The 21,895-nt window shown below is 33.2% G+C and overlaps 1 protein-coding gene across 1 annotated transcript; it reads left to right on the top strand.

The window, feature by feature from the left end:
- The first annotated feature begins 603 nt into the window (after positions 1-603).
- On the top strand, positions 604-11,050 carry LOC135120822 (uncharacterized). The gene is made up of 8 exons (XM_064045139.1): positions 604-920; positions 6,260-6,359; positions 6,410-6,483; positions 6,538-6,730; positions 7,792-8,109; positions 8,171-9,659; positions 9,715-10,454; positions 10,691-11,050. The coding sequence occupies exons 1-8, from the start codon at positions 843-845 to the stop codon at positions 10,984-10,986; spliced, it is 3,288 nt and encodes a 1,095-aa protein (XP_063901209.1). The 5' UTR covers positions 604-842; the 3' UTR covers positions 10,987-11,050.
- Positions 11,051-21,895: the final 10,845 nt, after the last annotated feature.

Genomic DNA, 21,895 nt, shown 5'->3' with positions numbered 1-21,895 from the left:
TTTTCAAAAATTAGGGGCAATTCTGAATCAAACCTGTTAAATTTAAAGGGTATTAAATTGCTAATTTTCATAGTAAAGAGTTAAATTCATAAATCTGATTGGCTATTTATTTTTTAACATTCTTTAAATTTTAACATGTTCGATGCAGAATTGGCTCTATAATCTGTTTAATATAAACTGACAGGAACAAACAAACAGACAAACGGTAACAGGAGTCCACTTTTTCGTACTCTTGTGGTCATGAAACGTTGAGAAAACATGAAAGTGGCAAGTCGGCCAATGGACTCGATTACTATTGACGTTGTATTGTCACTGTACGGCGAAAACGCGTTCTCCAACTGCAAAGAATCTTAATTAGTGTAGTATTTTGAGAATTGAGAATGCATTGCTATTACTCATCCACATACAATTTACTCATTTCATTTAAATTTTTTAATTTCATCTCGCTTATCATATCATAGCATACTCTGTACATATTTTTTCTACTCAAAAAAAAGCGTTTCGTAGACATTTTACTCGTGACTCGTGATAAATTTAATTTACCTGTTCTCAGTTATTAAAAATTAAACAAAAGGGTACATAATTTTTGAGACGCAGGGTAGGTTTATGAATATTAAAACTAAATTAGAATAATAATATTTTAAGCACATTCGTAGATTTTCTTCTACGCCACTGCTTAGATTGAGTTTGATTTACGAAGATGTAACTATTGCTTTTTTTGTCTGCAAAACATGCCAACTTCCTCTGGAGTTGCACCGGTTCAAACTAGACTTCGTTTCGCAAGTCAGGGTAGATTGTGGCGGGAGAAGGCGCTCGCGTCACTGTAGTCTGCAATTGCAAGGATGCACTCATTATTAGACGTGTTCAGGTGTAGTGTCGTCAAGTTATTGCATATAATTATGAAAACGCCAATGAGTACGGTAAGTAGAAAATGAGGCGATTGTACCGCATAGTTTTAATATAATATGATTTTTTTCGTCAGACAGACAAGACCTACCAAACCTATTTTATTCATTGTTCTATTAAAAAATGTGGTACAATAATCAGGTATTTGATTGTTTCAATTTTTGTTATCAGCCGCAAACGACCAAAATTAATTGATAACAGAACAACTAAAAAAAACTGTTAATCTGTACTAATGGATGTTAATACTTTAAATGTTTTAACTGATATACAGGCTGAGTCGCAAAATACGCGGTCGTCGATATTTCCTTAACAATTAGAGACTGAAGAAAAAGTTAAAGACCAAAGTTATAACTAAGGTTCTTTGAGTATAATAAAATAAAATTATCTTCAACTATACAGAGTGTTCTACATACGACAAGTAACATACAACTTACCTTTTAGTCGTAGGTTATATGGCCATGGTTTATTTTTACAATTTTGATGTGGTGTTACCATGTTATTTCTGTTTTATTACAATTTTTAGCAATGCAAAGTGGTTCATAAAAGAAATCGTATTCGGATTATTTCTAAAATCTGTTACAATATTTTATGGAGAGGTACGTGCTTTGTCGTGATGTCATTTAAATTAAATTTTACTACACAGAGTGCTATCAAAATAAATTTAAAATATTACAATTTTAAAATATCGATATTTCATATATTTATTACTGCATCTTACTCTACTTTATGTTCTTTTTCTTTCTATATGTTGGTGTGTCTCTGAAAAGAATAAAAAATTGCAGAAAATATTTACCCCAGTTATAGAAAATATTCAACAAAAAAGAAAAAAAATAAAAACTAAGTAAAAAAAAATGTTAATATGTATCTTGTTAATATGCTTGGAAAACTTTTTATTTTGTAATTGTTGGAAGGTAACCTTGAACAAAAAATAAAAACGCGAAGGTATCCTTGAACAAAAAATAAAAACGTGGAAGAGGAAAAACGTTTATTACATATAAATTAATAAATTTCTAATTAAAATATATTTACTTATCTCCTCAAAAAAATTGATGACGTTAGTTCAAAATTTTGCCGAATAAATTCTAACTAAAATGTGCAGAATGTGATGAGTTTTCACTTGTGATTTATTATTCAATCCATATTTTTTTAATTTCTTATACAGGATGGCCCAAAAAATGTATAAATGCGTGGATTTATTTTATTGATTTAATCGGGAACGGCAAAACCGAATGTTTTGGAATCTTGGAGACATTTTGAAGTTATTGTAAGCATGGTAACTTTTTAATCAAAATGTATATGTTTATCAACCCCAAAAAATTGTTGACGTTATCGCAAAATTTTGCCATATAGATCCTATCTAAAATGTACAAATATGATCAGTCTACACTTAATCATTGCATTCATATTTTTTAGTTTTAGATGTGCATAAAACAAGTGGCTCAAAAAAATTAATGAGTGTGTCAGTTTATTTTATTGATTAAATCAGGAACGGTTCACTCCATATTCCCAGTAATTTTTGGGAATAGTTTAGTATTGCACTGCACCAATCCAAGTTGATATACGTGTCCTTGCAAAAATCTTGATAACGCCATCACAAAATTGTTTAAGAAGAAAAATCTCAACTCGAAAATACTGGATATGTTTCCTTGTACTTTACGCTAGGTGCCAGGGAAGTTCTGTCAAAACAACTTTCAACCACTTTTTTTAATAAACACTCGGTATATTAAAACTCAAATTAATGTATTCCACAACAAAGTACGAACCTCTGTTTTATTTTTCCACAATTTATGTAACTTTGGTCAGTAAATTTTAATCTTATAATTTATGAGATATCGAGGATCGTACGCGCAGTAACTTACCCTGTATAAACATACCATTTAAGTAATGATGAATATTATATGTATGAGTTCGAAAAAAAAAAGGTCGGTACAGTTAAGATCTCGAATTGTCAACCGTGAAGTGTTGAACTAATTTTAAAAATTAATGGTAGTAATGTCAGATTATCAACAACGACAATTTTTTAAATTGACAAACCGGTTTTCAGAATGATTGAGATACAAGCTGTCTGTACAGGAAATTTCAATAAACCAATTTAAATTTTTACTAGTACAAAGGTTTAATGTTGATATTTCTAAATGTAGTTTTTGCTTCCCAAGCATAATCTTAGGAAGTATTGTAATCGGGGCCGTCGGGCGTTTCTGTGAGAGAGACCCCTAGAGTACAAAATCATAGGTCTCCTGTTTTTGTCTGTCACTCTGCTTGTCCGCCATCTGTGTCGAATTTGGTACAGATAATAATCTTCGAAACTATCGGACCGATTGTTGACAAATTTATATATGTATTATGAGTATCACAAAGATCGTAAAACGCTAACCGAACTTTGTGTAATCATTAGAGAGCGGATTTTATGAAATTTCCATATCCGTAATTTTTTGCATATAAGTCTTGATATTTAATATGTGAGCAAATCATGCTAATTAAAAATGAATACAGCTATCAACAAAAATTGCATATTTGCATATATTTGCCTTCTGCTGCATATTTCACGTAACGGGTGCATATTTTGCAAAATGATTGTCATTCTATCGGCATTTATCTAGAAAGACGAAATTTCATGAATCATATTGCAAATATTGTCCTGAGCTTCAAATAACTGAGAAAGGTTTGGGTTTTATGGTAGTTTGGAGGAACCACTGGGTGTTAAGCCATGCTTCCAGGTCAAATCGGGTCCTAATTACTTTTGGAAATACCGTTTATTCCCAATATTTTTGTTCGTTACTTAAGTGTATTAATGGTATGTTTTATGGTGGTCGAAGGGACGTTATCCTATTATTTTTCATCGGGCGTTTGCATTTAAGCATTTAAAGCGATAGAGGTGTGTCAACATATAGATAAGTAACTCAAATTAATTTATGGATTAAACCTTTTCCTGAACTTGTTCTTCAAGAAGGAACTATGTTTTGTCGCGCCTGCTCTAATCCGGTAAGCATTCTTACATCTGTGGACGCAGTACGCAGTTTTTCTATTTACAAATACATACTTTAGAATCACCGGAAAAACGTTTTAGAATATTTCTAAAAATATATAAAAATAAATTGTTACCAAAATAGTAATTAAATAGTCGATTACTACCATTTTTTAATTCGTTCTGTTTACCTGTATTTATTTTTTAGTATAAGAATATTATCTTAAAAAATGTGAGTGTTTTTGCAATTTGTAAATAAATTTAGTTAGGTTATTACGTTTTTTTTAATTTTTGGAGCATATGCAACTGCATATCTCTGCATATATTAAGAAAGTTACTGCATATTTGCATACATTTGATGCATATCATATGATCATATTTCCCAAAATTTTGCTGCATATTTTCCGCTCTCTGATGATTAGTCTAATCATCCTTACCGGTAATGTGATGACGTCACTTCAAAATTGTACCTACTAAATAGATTTTAAATAGAATAAAATAACATACGCCTACAAGTGTAGTTTGTGAATCCACGAGATATCTAGATTTTTGGAAAAAGAGCAAAATTTTATAACAATGTTTTACAATTTAATTTTGAATCTGCAAAACCGAATGCTTCGAAATCTTGTAGACGTTTTAAAAGTTATCTCGAGCATGGTAAATTATTAAACAAAATATATTTATTTATCTCCTCCAAAATTTGATGACGTTACCTCAAATTTTTGCCGAGTAAATGCTATCTAAAATGTGAAGAATATGGTGGGTCTGTACTTGTGACTTAACATTACATTCATATTTTTTGGAATTGCTTATACAGATGACTCAAACAAATTATTGTTTATTTATTGGTTAAATCAGGGAAGGCTCATTCCATTTTTCCAAAAATTTGGGAATACAATGCTGTTATTATTAGTGTTAGACTGCACTTATCCAAACTCATATATAAACCGGACAACATAGAGAAGTGGCATAGTTTAAATGAAATGACGGTTGAGGCACTGGGGACTCCTCAATTTATGTTGGTAGCAGTGTTTGTAACTAGGAGTAAAATTAACTAGAATAAATGTCATATTATTTTTAACGACACGTTTTATTTTACAAATTGACACTAGATTTATCAGAATATTACAAGCTGCTTACTGTTTCCTTCACTTTCATTCAGATCACACGAATTACAATTATAGTGAAACAAGGTTTATACTGGTATCGAGTATTTAAATTTGCCGCTTGCTTTTGGGGGTTGGGGACTTCAATGTAAATAAGGGTGGTTTTGCAGCCTCTATGTCGCATCTATATTCATCTATGTATAAACCTTCGCAAAAATGTTGATGGCGTCATCACAAAATTATGTGAGGGAAAAACTTATTTGAAACATACGCGTAGCACGCTTCTCTATATTTAGTTTAACATTACATAAATTTATTTTATGAATATGTCATTCCAAAAAATTGATGCAGTGGTAAATCACAATCAAAGGCGTATCATATTTTGCACATTTTCGATAGGATTTATTTATTTCGATTAAAACTTTACCATGTTTCCAGTAACTTTAAAACGTCTGGAACATTTTAAAACATTCGGTTTTGCAGATTCAAAATTAAATTGCAAAATGTTACAAACGTTAATTTTTTTCCCCCCAAAAATCCATATATCTAGGGTAAAAACTCAACACGGACTCATAAACCACACGTGTGGGACTACGTTATTTTATACAATTTAAAACCCATTTAGTATGTACAATTTTGAGGTGATGTGATCACATTGTTGATGGATATGATTAGACAAAGTTTGGGTAGCATTTTATCACCTACATGATATTTATATAGTTTCAGAGATTATCTGCCTAACAAAAATTGACACAGACAGACGAAAACAGAAAACCTATATTTTGTACTTTAGGGGTCATGACTCATTGAGAAAATATAAATGTAGCTAGTTTTCCAATGGATTCGATAACAATATTTTTTATGGAAATGGAGATGAATAGAAAAATTTTGTTAATGTTCGTTTCACCAAATGGTTAAACAACGTGATTAACAATTACATCTGTCTGCCGACGTTATTTCCTGTTGTCACTGTTGTCAAAATTGACAAGGGTGACAGTGACATTTATTTTAAATTAAAAATTACTACTGATTACATATTAATATAAGTCTCATATCCAAAGTCCCTTGAGGGCTTAAAAATGACATAGCACCGGTCATTTGGATCAAAATTTCCCAGAATTGCCAATCTAAACAGTATTATATTGATCGCGCTGTATTTTAATAATCATTTTTTGAAATTCTTTAAAACTGAACGTCGATAAATGTCGGATTAATATTCTAAAACTGTTTTTAGTTCTCCACTAATGTGAAGTGTAATAATATGTATGTTTGTATATTTTAGGAATCTGTTTCATGCAGTAAGCTCTATAAGTCGTCCAAAGGAAATATCTACGTAGGAAAACGAAAATTAAGTCCCAAATCTTCACTACTGTTTTCAGGAGGTGAGTTGATGTTACATAGAAAGTACAATAACAATTTGTGTTTTTTTTAGATCCCAAAACATTGTCTAGGATGAAAGATCAATTACAATCGTCGTTTATAAAAATTGCTAATAGTATTCAACTGGTATGAAATACAGTTTACAAAGAACAAATGTAAATAATCTGGCTATCGTTTTAGAACAAAATAAAACTTTCGAAGACTAGTAAGTATGAGATTTCTGACACCGATGAGGAGCCGTATGAAGACTCTGGTGATAGTTATCAACCAACCACTTCCTGTTCAAGTAGGGGATCCAGTCACATTTCATCACCAACATTTCAAGTTGATGATATTCGCAGTAATGTTAGACGTCAGCTTTTTCCTACATCAGGTAAAATAGTATATATATATATATGTATTATCCAGGTGTCCCAGATAAAATTCTGTGATCTTATATCTTCAAAACAGATAAAGATATTGAAATTTTGTATACACCATTGTTTTTGGCTTGAAGGAGGAAACTTAATTTAGCACAATGTAAAAATGACGCATATGTTGCTAGCCAACGTTTTTTTTATTACAGGATGAAACATTAAACTCGGGGTTTTCAATATCTCATTTACTATTTACAAATAGAACAAAGTTAACGACCAAAGTTGTACAGTTATGTTATTTTTAACTATACTAAGGGTTCTGTTTTTAAAGCGTAACTCACACGTTAGTTTTTTTTTTAATAAAACATCCTATATATTTTTACATATTTTGATTCTTAGGCTATACACTCACAAATATACACAGTGTTTAAAAAAATTAAACTTTATAATTTTAACATGTCAATATTTCAGTTCATCAGACGAACAGCCTGTATTTTATGATCGTATCTTATTCAATTTTTGTCCTCATTTTTTTAATATGTTAATGTCTATATCAAAAAAGTAAAAAACGCAGTAACTATCATCTTCAATTATAAAGAAAAAAAATAAGACGCAGGTATGAAAAAAGGGGTAGGTATTTTATTTGAGAAAACTGAAATATCGATATTTGAGAGTTCTAACAATTAAAACATTTTGATAAACGCTATGAATACGAAAATTGAATGCCATTTATACCATAACAAAGCGCGTACCTTTCTTTAGGTGCTACACAAAGTATTGCAACACAGATTTTGAAAAAAACTTTACTCTGATTTTTTTGGGAACCCTTCCATTGCTAAAAAATACATTACAGTTAAAAATAATTTGAGAGTATAGTCCTCAAAGAATCGTACAAATTTGGTCCTGATCTTTCTTCTCAATTGCTAATATTTAATGAAACATCGAGGAACGCGGACTTAGTGACTCACCCTGTATATTTTTAACATATTTTAATAAATCCTTACATTACAATTTTATCTGAGATACTCTGAAATGTAGATAAAGAAGCTTCAAAAAAACTTGCTATATTTGTTAATAGGTTTATCCCTTCTAAGAACACCGTCTTCTGAAGAAAGCCAGTCTACCGACGCTGGCATACTTTCCAGAATGACTAGAATCACACCTTCCCCTACATGCTCGATGATGATACCAAACTGCCCCCTAGAAGAAAATACACCTACCCGTAGTAATATGCCTTCACAGTTAGCAATAGTAACATTTAAGGGCCAAAATGTTGAAGTTATTATTAACCATACGTTACATCGAGGACAATATTCCTGCCACCTTAATTGCGTCAAAGAAACGCTTACTGGTTTTCTTTACGAAAATAAAACTAATAGCAACGATCATGTGTGCAGTGAGTATACATAAAGTCCTATATAGGTAATGATTGCTACAATACATTATATGCTTTACAGGTTATTTTAAATCAGAAGGTGCATACTCTAACGTTGGAACAATAGTCCGAGATAAAGATGAGCGGAAGGCGGAGTTCCATGTCAATAAATGTTTCCTCAGTCCTGATACTTTGTTTGGAATGGAATCTTTTTTTCCTCACATGAAAACTAATCTGACTCCTCTTCTGGTTCAACAACATATAAATCAAGAAGTAGGACCAAAATCTTGTAGAATACCAACTGATAAAAAGAGTAAATACCATTTTTGTATGTACTGTGATCAAATGCGAACATCTATAGGAAGACACTTTGTAAAATGTCATGCTGAAGAAGAAGAAGTTAAGACAATTATTTTGCTTGAAAAACAAAGTAAGGCACGCCACGAGGCTTTGACTGCTTTGAGGAGAAAGTCTGACAGTGTACATAACGCAAGATCTGATCCTCATAACAGAATTTCTATTCGTGCTTCAAAGATGGTGCCAGTCGCTAAATTTGTAAATTGCTGTAATTGTGGTGGACTTTTTGCACCAAATAACTATTCTCGGCACAACAGAATTTGTACTGAACGTCCAGCTAATCGCCAAAGAGTATTGCCACTGGCAAGATTTAATACTGAGAATCAACAAGAAGATTCTGATGAAACAACACTTAACGTAAACAATCTTGTGAAGAGATTACTTGCGTCCATGGAAAATGACGAAGTTGGAGACGTTGTTAGAACTGATTCCACTTTATTACTTTATGCCAAAAACAAGGCTTTGCAGCACATGAGTGAAGAAAGACAAAATGCAAACACTCGTCAACAACTTCGAAGAGGTGCAAAACTTTTGATACAAGCACGCCTTCTAGATAGTGAAATCAGCGAATTTTCTGATTGCCTGGATCCCACTAAATACGATACGATAATTGAGACTGTCTACTTACTGAGCGGTTTAAAGATAAAAACTTATGAGCTTACCACTCCTACGGTTATTCCACATTTCAGAATTTTATTAGAAAATTGTGGTACATTTTTAAAAAGTGAACTTTTGAAAAAAGGATTAACAATGCAGGATCCACAAGTTCAACGAACTGATGCCTTTCTCGCCGTCCATAACAACGACTTTAAAATGAAAGTTTCAAAAACTGCCAGAATAAATACGGTTAGAAATATAATAGAAAAAAATAAACAATTACCGTTGCCATGTGATGTAGCGGCGTTAACAGATTACATTAAGGCTCAAGCGTCTTACAGTTGCAATAAATTAAAACAATCTGGATTTAACTACGCCCACTGGTGCAAATTAGGAAAGTCTGTTATGCTTCATGTTTTAATTTTTAATAGGCGACGTGTTGGAGAAATAAGTAACATACGTTTAGCAGACTACCAAAAAAAATCTAAGTTAGAGAAAAAACAGTGTGCAGGATTAAATAACTTAGAGCAACTGCTTGCAAATCATTTTACCCGGATGCTAATCATGGCTAAAAGAAGCAGACCTCTTCCTGTTCTGTTGGATGATGAACAAATACAGTAAGTTTAACAAAAAATTAAATCACTCTCATCTATTGTGTACTGTATTTTTTAGATATATCGATTTATTTTTGTCACTCAGAAAGCAAGCAGGAGTAAAAGAAGAGAACCCATACTTATTTGGAGCGCCATTAAAATCTCAGCATCTGAGTTGTTCAGTAGCTCTCAATGAATTTTCTATTAATTGTGGTGCCAAACATCCAATTAGATTACGTTCAACTGCATTGAGGAAACAAATCGCAACAGTGGCACAGATTTTAATTCTCAATGATAATGAGGTTCAGCAACTGTCTGATTTTATGGGCCACAACATTGAAGTGCATCGAAGACATTATAGGCAAAATGAAGAAGTAACACAAATTACGAAATTAGCCAAGTTTTTTATGTTACAAAGTGGCAGAGACTTAAACAAATTTAAAGGAAAAACTTTAGATGAATTAGAAGTTATGTTACCAGCAGTGAGTGAAATAAACGATGTAGGTGATGAGGTTGATGAAGAATTGTTTGATGACCTGAATGGCCAACATATTGATACTGATCTAGCTAAGCATCACCATGAAAATGTGCAACCTGAAGCTGAAATACGCCCACATTTAGATGATGATGAGTCTAATGTATCACATGATCCTGAAATTTTATTGGAAACCGGAGAAACTGAAGAAGCTGTATCCGACATGGTTGATATGTTGAAAACATCCATAGAAACACAAGTAACGTCTTTAAATACAGAGAAAGCAACAACAAGTGGAAATCGGCAAACAAAAATACGCCGAAAGAAGAATTGCTCTACTCCAGGTAAGATCAACCTACTTACTTATTATTTCAATATTTTAAATTACATTTGTTATACCCTACATTAGATTCAGCAAATATGTATGTACATGATTTTGGTAGATAATTTTTTTAAGTTTGCACTTTCACCCTGGTAACATTGTTTCTCAACTCTACCAAATTTGTTTGTGTTAAGACTTATACTTCTTGTTTTCGTACCACTGTTAAAGCGAAATTATTTTGTCTTTCTTGTGTTTTAGATAAAAGCCCTCAAAGCAGATTTCCAACCACACAAGAAATTTTAGTAACTCTAAATAATAGTCCAAGGAGGAGGAAACGAACTAGTAAAGCACGTTGGACTGTTCAAGAGAAGGAATTCGTTTATCAACATTTTAGAACGTACCTTCAATATAATGATGGTGTTTTTCCAAAAATGGCATTCTGTCAACAATTTGCCCAAACATATCCTAACCAAATAGGACACCGACCTGGGAATATTTTGTATGCATACATAAGAAATGTAAAATTAACTTTGCAGACACCCCCACTGATATAGTATATTTCTAAAATAATAATGTACAATAATTGGCCTAAAACAATAAAGAGTATAACAAAACTAACTATACTTTGATAACCCAAACCTCCCGCCTTAAAATGATATTGAACAAAATTTGAAATTTGGCCTTGGCTGTGATCGTCTGCAAAAGTGAGACCCTACATTGTGTTTTGAAAAATGGCGGGAGGCGTTCGTTCATACAAATTGACGCACTGCGGAGCGGGAAGAGTGACGGATTTAAAAAACTTATATATGGAAAAAAAAACTATGAGAAATAAACTCAATAAGGACTCAAGGGGCCTTGACATTGGGCCCCAGAAGGACCTAAAGAATTTATTCCTTAGAGAAAAAAAAACTTTATTTTCATTGAAACCTGAGAACATAACAAAATATCAGCAACCTCACAAGTACAACAATAAACAAAATTAAAGGTCGCGGAATTCTCGGAAAAGTAAATGGATGGCAACGTTCCAGATATTACGGTGGTGTGGCCTCTACAAACAAGATGGGGGCGCACAGCGGGTGTAGGCGACAGCCACACTTCTCGTGAAGGCCCACATGGCCCTGCCTCACCACTTCACGGGTGTGGTCTTACGCACCCGCATGTTCTAGGTTGACCTTCCTGCCCCCGCCAATAAGCCAGCTGAGTAAACTCCTAGTCAGCCAAGGTCGGAAGTCCAGCAAAACCCGTAACCACCCGCACGGAGGCGTCGACGCCACCGCGTCCACACCACACGACCCCCAAGTTAACTAGCGCTATCAAAATGAGTATTTGGATTTCAGACAAGCAATAAACAAAATTTAATTTTGTCATCAACACCTTTTTTTAAATAAAGAAAATTAAATGGGATTAAATTATGCACGTGTGATCAACAATCTTATACAACAAGAAAATGAAATAAGAAATTATTCATGTTTGTATCAATGATTTTAAACAACAAGAAGTTTGAAAGAGATTATATTATTCACATTTTAGCAATGATTTTATTAAATTAAGCTACATTTACTTCGCTGATTTTTATCAAAGTATTTATCTGATAATAACAAAGAAGCTATGGATTTTATTAAAATAATGATATTAAATAAAGAAGTTATAACTGCATTAAAATGATTTTTACCACGTTACGTTGTTTACCGAATTAAACAAACAAACCCTCCCCCCCCCAAACACAATACACATAAATAAAAACACATACGAAATAAACAAAACAACACATAAAACATGCAAAATAAATAAGACATAGCCAATCATAAACGTTCACTAGCTCCGGTGTTTCCTTCACCACCTTAGTACGGTACAGGACGGAGTACACAAAAAACATGGTTTCAAATTCATCGACAATGTTTTCGGTCAATAACGAATCCTCAATAACTAATACAAAAATTTACAAAGGACGCCCTTGAAATTTCCCGGTCAACACCCCGTACTCTGCACCCTACCACTTTCTCCTTTCTATTTTTTTTTTTATTGAATATTTGAAAACTACATGGAATTTTCCAGAATTAGAGTTTACAATAAACGCACAGGTAACGCAGCTAACACAAAAGAAACCCCCCGTCCCCCAGATAATGATATTATTATTTTTTCTGATGCCGTTCTCAGCGTTATTTTGTTAAAGATTAACTTATTCAGATTACGTTTGAATTTACTTTACTCACACGTGCTGAAATTATGCAACGCAAAATAATAACTCGAAAATTGCCATCTAAACTTTCCGCAAAACATTTGCTAAATAAAACTGTCCTAGCTAACGTAATTCCCTGAAAAGCCCTACTAAACGGATTGAAATTATGTTGAAAAGGTTAGTACGAAAATTAAGGGCCACGGCGTCATCCGGAGGCGTCGCCATTTTGTAGCTTCCGTTCGCGTATGTGTCACACACGCGAAGCTCACATACGTGGGATCCCCGCGTGTCACATACTCCGTAACCATCGAGAAGCAACGCCGCTTCTTCCATCAGCACACAAGGAATCACGTGGAAAACATACCTCTCGGATCTTCAAACCAAACACGTGCTCACCAACGAAATAAAGCCTCTCTCTGTTCGAAACGGAGCAGAGAATTCTTACGTTCCCTGGTTCGTCCGGGGGGTGGAACTCCGTTAGAAGGAATCGCCGCTAAAAACAGGAAACAAACAACGCACAGACACATGGAAAACGCAGGGAGCACCAACTTGACGTCTTACTCGAAAGAAAGACGAAGTCAATATGGCGCGACTCACCCCTCTCAAACACGACCCTTCTGCACATCTCCTTATTAGTGGTTTTCGTTTCTTTTCATTTCTACCCCTTTTCTTACCAAAGGTTTAGCGCGCGGAAATTTGGTTCGAAACGGCTTACTACAATATACATAATTAATTCTGGTTGTATTACATTAGTTTATTTCCTATTTTTGGTGAGAGGATGTACCTAAATAATTGAGATTGTTTCTGGTGGGTAAAGAGCACAGTATTCCAAATATCTCTTCGGCAATTATTTCTGAAACGAAAGTGACATTCAACGTTCACTTCAGAGTGCATAGCATATCAAAATAATATTTATAACTGAAGTTGCTTTATTTTAATTATTGGTTAGATACCAATTATTAACTCCACACATTCATTTTCCCCACTTAACCTCAATTTGTCAGTCTTTTGACGTTTGAGGTTAGGGGAATTCTCCTTGATTATCATCAAGAATTTAACGGACCATCAAAAAAATTGACGTCAAGTTAGCTGTGTTTTTTGCTTTCCACTCACTTTCACCGCCCAGGCTCAAAATAAGGGTCGTCTTGTATAATTGAATTGCATTTCACGTATTTTACACTACGAGCGTAGTTTATAAACTACGGACGCAGTATTTTATAAATTTTGAACACCGTATTTTATAAGCGATTAACACTATAATATTATTTCTATCATGAAAAAAACAAAATAATTTATTTTATTGAGCGAACCAACAACGTTCACCCCATTTTCTCAAAAGTTTGAGAAAATAGTGCTGCTATTATTAGAAACACACTGCACCTACGCAAATTGATGTACGTGCTTTGTTAAAATATTGACGATATTATGTATTATAAAAATGTTATTATGGAAAAACTTACTTGAAACTTACGCATAACAGGTTTTTTATCTGTACCCAACAGTCCATATACATAACTCTATCTTAATTTTTTTAAATTATAGACGTTATCATAAAAAATAAAATTACATTAACAAAATCAAATTCGATAATTGTTCGAAGAAGTTGGATTTGTTGGATAGCGAGGGAAGTTCTATTTAATACGGTAGGCCAATTTTTTTTTTTTAATAAAATAATGCTTTGAATAAATTGAATTAAGTAATTTGAAAAAGAAAGATTTTATTCAAACATTGTGAAATTTATGGCAAATCTGTAAATATAGGTAGGTAGGTATGAGTTTTGCTAATATTTACTGTGATAAAATCACCTAGCGCTTCTCTAAAACAAATTATAATTGGTTATTAGCGAGTCATATTTGTACAATGCCGCTGTAAAGTCGTCATCCGGGCAGGGGGCCCCTTCAACTTTGGAACTGATGAGTTATGAGACAATGAGACGTTTGCTTTTTTGGTTTGGATGGAGTCCCTAGCTAGAAGTACTTCTGAAAAAATGTATGTATACTATATCAGTCCCATTGTTATTCTCATTCAGTCCTTAATGACTCTAAGTTTCTGAAATGGTGGAAAACTAGCTATGTGATACCGATGAACGACAATTCATCTCTATCGAATCTACTGACACGTTATATGCGTTCATGTTGACTCAGTCTGTACATATTTCGCTAAAACATTTGATAGAGTTAATCATAATATCTTAATTTTGAAATTGAATCATCTGGGATTTCGTCAAGGGCCTATTTTTGTCACTTGTATAATACGTAACTAGTATCTGCTCTCTCAGTATTATGAACTCCATACGAATGTTTACTGCGACATTCTCACCTGGCGCCCTGCTAAAACAAGTTATAATTGGTAATTAGCGCGTAATATTAGAGAACTAAAATAACAGCAGTTTTCTTTGCAATTTTTGATTTTGAACAATATAGAGATATTACTATATAAAACCGTTAGATACTGGTCATTCGTTTATTTATTGTCACTTGTATAATACGTAACTAGTATCTGCTCTCTCAGTATTATGAACTCCATACGAATGTTTATTGCGACATTTTCACCTGGCGCCCTGGTAAAACAAGTTATAATTGGTAATTAGCGCGTAATATTGGAGAACTAGTATAGCAGCAGTTTTCTTTGCAATTTTTGATTTTGGACAATATACACATATTAGTATAGAAAACCGTTAGATACTGGTCATTCGTTTATTTACAGTTTATAATAAAGCAAAAACTGAAATAATTAATGATCATTTTTTGTGTTAATGAAGTTAATTTAATGTATATACATATGTTACAGTCAAAGCGTACATTTCAGCGAATGTATACACTGACTAGTCAATGTATACATTGACGTACGGTTTTAGCCAAAGTATTCACTGCGCATGGAAATGGATACTTTTACTAGTAAATGTATACATTCACTAGACAGTGTATGCATTTACTGCAGTCTGTTAGTCAAAGCTTCAATAAAAAGAAATACTTAAACATCACAATTGAGGAGCTCAGAGAAGAAGTAGTACAAGTGACATTTTTATTAAAAATGAGTTAAGTGCTGAACAGTATATTCACTAATGCTTATGGAGAAATAGAAATAACATAAAAAGTTAAACATTCTACGTTGTTGTCTAAACCTGTACAGATAAGATAGGATAAATGAAAAAACTTCCAGGAATTACTCCCACATGTAGCTAGTTTTTTTTAAGTTTGCAGATGATAATAAATTAATAAAAGAAAGGATTAGCATGTCGAAATCGATAACGAAGAAGACAACAAACTTTGTTTTTATTGCAGTTTTATACATTGTAGATAATATTAAACTAACACTTAATATGTACTACACACTACACAAAAACAATAAATCACAAATACCGCTAAAACATCAGTAGGTACCAAGGTTAGTTAATAGAGAACAGGTTACCACATAAACGAGTATGTGGGCAAAATCGCTTACGGGGGAGGAGAGGTGTCAGCCCCATGTGACGTCAAAATGAGGTTGGTATTACTTGGGAATTTTTAGTAACTTGTAATTTTGAGTTGGTGTGACCGATCAGCTGATGCCTTTAATCTGTACGATCTGTACCCTTAGATCATATAATAAATAGATACCACCATGCCGTGTTCTTTCCCTAGGACAGCCTGTGACGACATCCTCCTGTCACACATCTCTCTCGTGCATGGAGGGATTACAATGAAGCTATCCTTGCCTGATCACTATTTGAATTTTGCGCGCTTAAATTTTAGGAAGTATGTCTGAACTAACTTCGGAAGAAAGATGTTGACAGCTTGATTTTATAAATAATTCACAGTAAATAACGAAAGGAATAGTAAATTATTGGGCAGCAATTGTGATCCTTTATGACTACATCACTTAAAATAGGATCTTTGTTCTAAATTCTAAAATTGTTTTTTGTACAACAACTCGAAAGAGAGGTTAGAAGAAACATCTGTCAAAAGCTATTTGTTGCGCTGGTGCGGTACAAGGATGGAAGTGAAATAGACATATACAGATGAAATGCATATAACAAAGATGAAGATGTGGTGATCACACAAGGATAGCATTATACTACTCCCCTTGACGTAGAATACGACAACAGATAGCTTCATGTCTAGTCACAGCTTTCAGTTTGAGTATTGGTATCTATTTATTATATGATCTAAGTCTGTACCGCTAATTCTGACGTTTGGTGTTAGTACTGCGACTCGTGTAACCCTATTTTGCCTTAAATTAAATTTATTTTTGTCTAAGCTAAAATGAAATGTTTTGATATATTACTAGAAAGGAAAAAGTAAACCAGTAAATGCAGATTTTCAGATTTTTTGCATAAAAAAATCAGTTAATAGTGTCACATTTGTTATTTTCAAGTTCTACTGGCAGCAAAACATTTTTCTTGAGGTTTATTAAATTGTTCTTTACACAGGATTGAAATTTGCGAAGTAGAAGCGGTCACTTGATTAAAAGTTTCCGTTTTTAGTGCGTTACTCGAGTATTTAAAACGGGCAATTTTCGCGCCATTTGAGAGCCCCTTGTGACGTATCAATATGGCATCCCAATGTGGCAACCTTATCTATTAAATGACTTTGAGTAGGTACAATGTGAGGTTATGTCACCATGTATTATTTGGTGCATACTTTGACTAAGCGGGAACCGTTAATGTATACATTGACTAGTTAAAGCTCACAGATCGTCCATTGTGAACACATTTACTGAGCAAATCAGTCAATGCATACGTTGGCTAGTCAGTGTATACATTGACGGAATGAACATTTTGACTGCAACAGTGTCAGCAGAGAGTAGACAGCGCGTAAATCGTTGTTGTCACGTGGTCTTGGCGTGGTCTTTCTGTTTAGTCAATTAATTGTCAATTAATATAACTAATAATTATTAAATAAGACTTTCTTGATTAAATATTATATTTTATTCCATATTTTGTATATAAACTACAAAACTTTAAATCCAACATAAAACCATTTTAAATTTCGCGGTCTGTCAAATGGTGTTAATAATTTTTGTTTTTGTTAAGTTTCCGCCAGGTTTGCTCCACGGTGACGATACTATATGTTTTCTAGGGGCTATATTTGGTCTAAAGTTATTTAGACAGAACATCTCTTCCACCTGAGGTATAGTATAACATATCCAGATATTTGGAATAATCATAAAATTTGAATTTGAGAATTACATTTTCTTATGATAACCCTTATAAGTTAGAAATCAAGAAGTGGATGTAGTGTTAGAGTAAAAGAAAAGAGGCATGCTTTATGTATGTTTCATGTGAGTTTTTCCGTCATAAAATTTTGAGATGACGTCATCAGCATTTTAACAAGACCATATACATCTATCTGGACAGGTGTAGTGTAATACTAACAAGGACAGTACTTCCAAGTTTTAGGAAAACTGGACAAATGTTTTGCATATTTTAGATAGAATTTGTTTGCGCAAATTTTTCGATGATACAAATTTTTTGGGAAGGCATAAACGAATAAGGCTTGAGTAACAATTTGCCATACTTACGATAACCTTAAATCGTTTGAAAGATTTCAGCAGTCGATTTTGCAATTTCAAAGTTAAACTGTAAAATCTTGTTATAAAATTTTGATTTTTTTTCCAAAAATCTAGATATTGAGGAGATAAATTTAACACGAATTCATAAACCGCAAATGCAGGAGTACATTTGTTGTCGCACAATTGCGAGATGATATCATCGGATTGGTGGTGGGGAAGAAAGAGATAGACACCAGACGCCAGACGACAGACGGCACAGAGACAGATGGAATTTAGAGATCATCATTTTGGTAAACTAGTAGTCCTGAAACATGGAGAACTGATGAAGTTGGAAATATGACTGGGTCGGTAAATTAAAATACTTTCCTTTGAATCGATAAGTCAAAATCGGTAGGTTGTTGCCATATAACTATAAAAATTAAATGTTATTGACAAATCGCGTAACAACAAATGTCGTAGTGGTTGAATCTGTAAAATACAAACAAAAAAAGAAATGAGTGGCTCGCATGTGAGCGCAATTTTTTATAGCCACAAATTCAATTTGTCAAATATTAAAACTATTACGTTGGCTCCATATCATTGTAGCATTATTTGACTTATTGATATTGATTCTTGCCTAGTTTATTGTAAGGGTACATATCTACCAAAAATTAATTATCAAATTCATATACAATGGCAGAATTTAAAGTGGGATAGTAAAATTATTAACTACAAAATAAACTGCGGTTGTAATTAGAAGAAAGGTGTACTGTTCTAAAATGAAATAAGTTACAAACATTATACCACCACAGCTAAACAACGTCCAAATTTATCGTTCGAATCTAAAACCCATTCAGTGGAATGTAAAATAATGCACAGTATGAATTCATTATAATGGCTCTTTACAAAGGCAAGGCAAAACGCGCTGCTAAAGCTGGTTGGTAATATAGGGACCAATGCCCTCCTGGTGGACAATAGCTGAACTGAAATAGGTAGTGCTTGCATTAAAATGCAGCCTTAGAAAGGCAGAGAAAAATGCATCTTCAAAAACATAAATAGAATGCCTCGCTAAGTCAAGGTACGACATTATAGTTATTATTATTATTATTATATGTTAGTATGCTCTACAGGTTAAAACCCAATTACAGAACATACACACAACATGCCATCATTAAGTAGGTTTATAAATATTTCACATCTATTAGTCTTAATTGATTAGGATTTGTATTAAATAGATCTACAGTCCTTTGTGCAGAATTACCCAATCTCAACATGTTATACATAGGTGAGAATCGTAGAAAATCGGTTCGAGGTGTGGACATGTAGAACACATTGTGCACTCTGGTTGCAAGAAAACGTTTATTAATATGGAATTCAATTTGATATAACAGATCTGAACAGTTTATTTAAAAATTTAAGATTTTATATAAGAAGTACACAGTGGTAGTTTTATATCTATCAGATAAACTTAAAATAGAAAATCTTTCAAGTAGCTTAGATTGTTCAACTCCTAAAGGAGGATATACACTATCTTCTCTGAAGCAAATATATTTTAAAAAACGTCTTTGAACTTTTTCCAACATAGTTACATACTTCTTTTGATAAGGAAACCAAACAATATTTGCATATTGGATTATACTCCGAATGCACGTCCTATATATATGCAACAATGTTGTTATATTATTGAAATCTTTAGTATTCCTTAGAATGCAACCATATACTGCATATGCTTTTTTGCAGATTTTAAGCATGTGATCCGTAACTTCCTAACATGCTCTATAAAGTTCACTTCTGTGTCATATGTGACCCCGAGATCTTTTATAAATTGTGGACGCTTCAGAATTTCTCCATCTATTTTGTACTCAAAATTAAAATTCTCTTTTCTCCTGGTGTAAGTCTTTATGAAACACTTATCTTTATTCAAAGGGAGTTGATTGTTTGTGGACCACAGAATTACACGTTCTAAGTTTAATTGAAGCCTCTTACAGTCTTCAATATTCTTGATCTCAAAGAAAAGTTTCAAGTCGTCCGCATACAGCAGATATTCAACATCAAGTTGGTTGGTGATATCATCAATGTAGATATTAAAGAGTAATGGGCCCAGAACTGATCCCTGAGGGACCCCAGACGATTGAAGAAATGTGTCAGACGAATAACCCTTGTAATATACATATTGCGACCTGCCAGACAAATAAGAACCAAGAAGTTCAATCAATGAGTTTGAAAAACCAAAAGCTTCCAACTTGTTAAGTAACATTGCATGGTTGATCCGCTCAAAAGCCTTAGAAAAATCCGCATACGCACAGTCTACCTGACTACGTTTATCTAGGCAATCTGCTAAATACTGTGTCTTTATGAACAAATTAGTCACCGTTGATTTTCCTTTCACGAACCCGTGCTGCTGCGGCGTTAAACGACTAACAATATGTGGATATGTCTGAGAGTATAAAACGATTTCGAGAATCTTGGCAAAGTTGTTTATAAGAGTAATGGGTCTATAATTTCCTATTTCACTTCGCCGACCTGTTTTATGAATAGGAACAATGCGTGATAATTTCCAGCTATTTGGAAAGACAGACTCTTTTAATATTAGGTTACATATTACTGTTAAGGGTTTTGCGAAAATAGTTGCACAATCCTTAATCAGAAAAGACGGTATCATGTCTGGTCCTGCAGTCAATGATGGTTTCAAACGTTTAATAGCTCTATATACCGTTTCTTCATCAACTTGATTTATATGTAGTATGTCTGTGTAGGGTTTAATAAAGGGAGTAGTTGGCTGTAGTGAATTTGGTGCAAAAGATTTTCTAAAAAATTTTGAGAACGCATTGACTATACATTGAGGTCTAATGAATTCTTCACTCTCATATGTCATTATTGAAGGAATTTCTGACCGATTATTTTTCCCGTTTATATACGCCCAGAATTTTTTTGGATCATTTTTAACGTCTATAACTACTTTGCGTACATATGAAAGGTAGGAATTTTTCACTAAATTTTTGGCTTTATTTCTTAATGTTTTGAAATTGTCATAAGTCTCCACATTTTTGTTTGTTTTAAATTTTTTCCAAGCCCTATATTTTTGATGCAAAACTTGAATGATTTCTGCATTATACCATTTTGGGTAATTTCCACGCGGCAGTTTTTTTAATGGAACCCAAGATCTAAAATTGTTAAATATGACTTCATACAGGGAATCTACTGCCTCATTGACATTACTAATAGAGTCTAAGAAAGAAAAGTCAATAGCACACAAACTTGCATAAAGTTGGTGAAAATTAGCTCTTCTAAAATTCAGCTCAATGTTATTGGCATTATGGTTAAACGGAGTAGTCTTTTTTTTATCTACTTCAAACACGATACTGATCGCAGGATGATAAGGATCTTCGCGTGTCAATAATTCAGGAGAGCGTGTAATCTCACACTTGATATTAGTAAACACCAAATCCAGTAAACGCATATCAACATTTAGAACTGCATTTTTCTGAAACAAATTGAAAAAACTCGAGAAATCATTGCAGGTGCGCACAATATTAGAAAAGTTTGCATGAGAAGCTGGGCTGCTAAAAAACTCAGGTATGTTAAAATCACCCAAAATTATGACATCAGATTCGAAAAAAATGTTAATTGACATTAATGAATCAGAGAGTAATACGTAGTCCTCTAGAGATGTACCAGGAGAAATATATAACACTACAATGTAAATAGATTTGTACCCTATTCTCACCTTTACAATTAAGATGTCTATATGCTGCAAGTTGATAAAATTTTCACATAACAATTCTGGATTAATTTCTGTTATTTGTATTTTC

Source organism: Zophobas morio, unplaced genomic scaffold (genome assembly GCF_036711695.1).
Source record: "Zophobas morio isolate AGI-343-1 ecotype UQ-CSIRO unplaced genomic scaffold, CSIRO_AGI_Zmor_V1 ptg000425l, whole genome shotgun sequence".
Classification (NCBI taxonomy): domain Eukaryota; kingdom Metazoa; phylum Arthropoda; class Insecta; order Coleoptera; family Tenebrionidae; genus Zophobas; species Zophobas morio.
Note: the sequence above shows the minus strand (reverse complement) of the source record. Positions and strands in the feature narration are given on the sequence as shown.

What these genes read in the sequence shown, in the direction of transcription:
- LOC135120822 (XM_064045139.1), top strand. Translation starts at nt 843, where the DNA reads ATGCACTCATTATTAGACGTGTTCAGGTGTAGTGTCGTCAAGTTATTG. An exon ending in TGAAAACGCCAATGAGTACG is followed by an intron (nt 921 to 6,259) that starts GTAAGTAGAAAA and finishes TGTATATTTTAG; the next exon opens with GAATCTGTTTCATGCAGTAA. An exon ending in GAAGAATTGCTCTACTCCAG is followed by an intron (nt 10,455 to 10,690) that starts GTAAGATCAACC and finishes CTTGTGTTTTAG; the next exon opens with ATAAAAGCCCTCAAAGCAGA.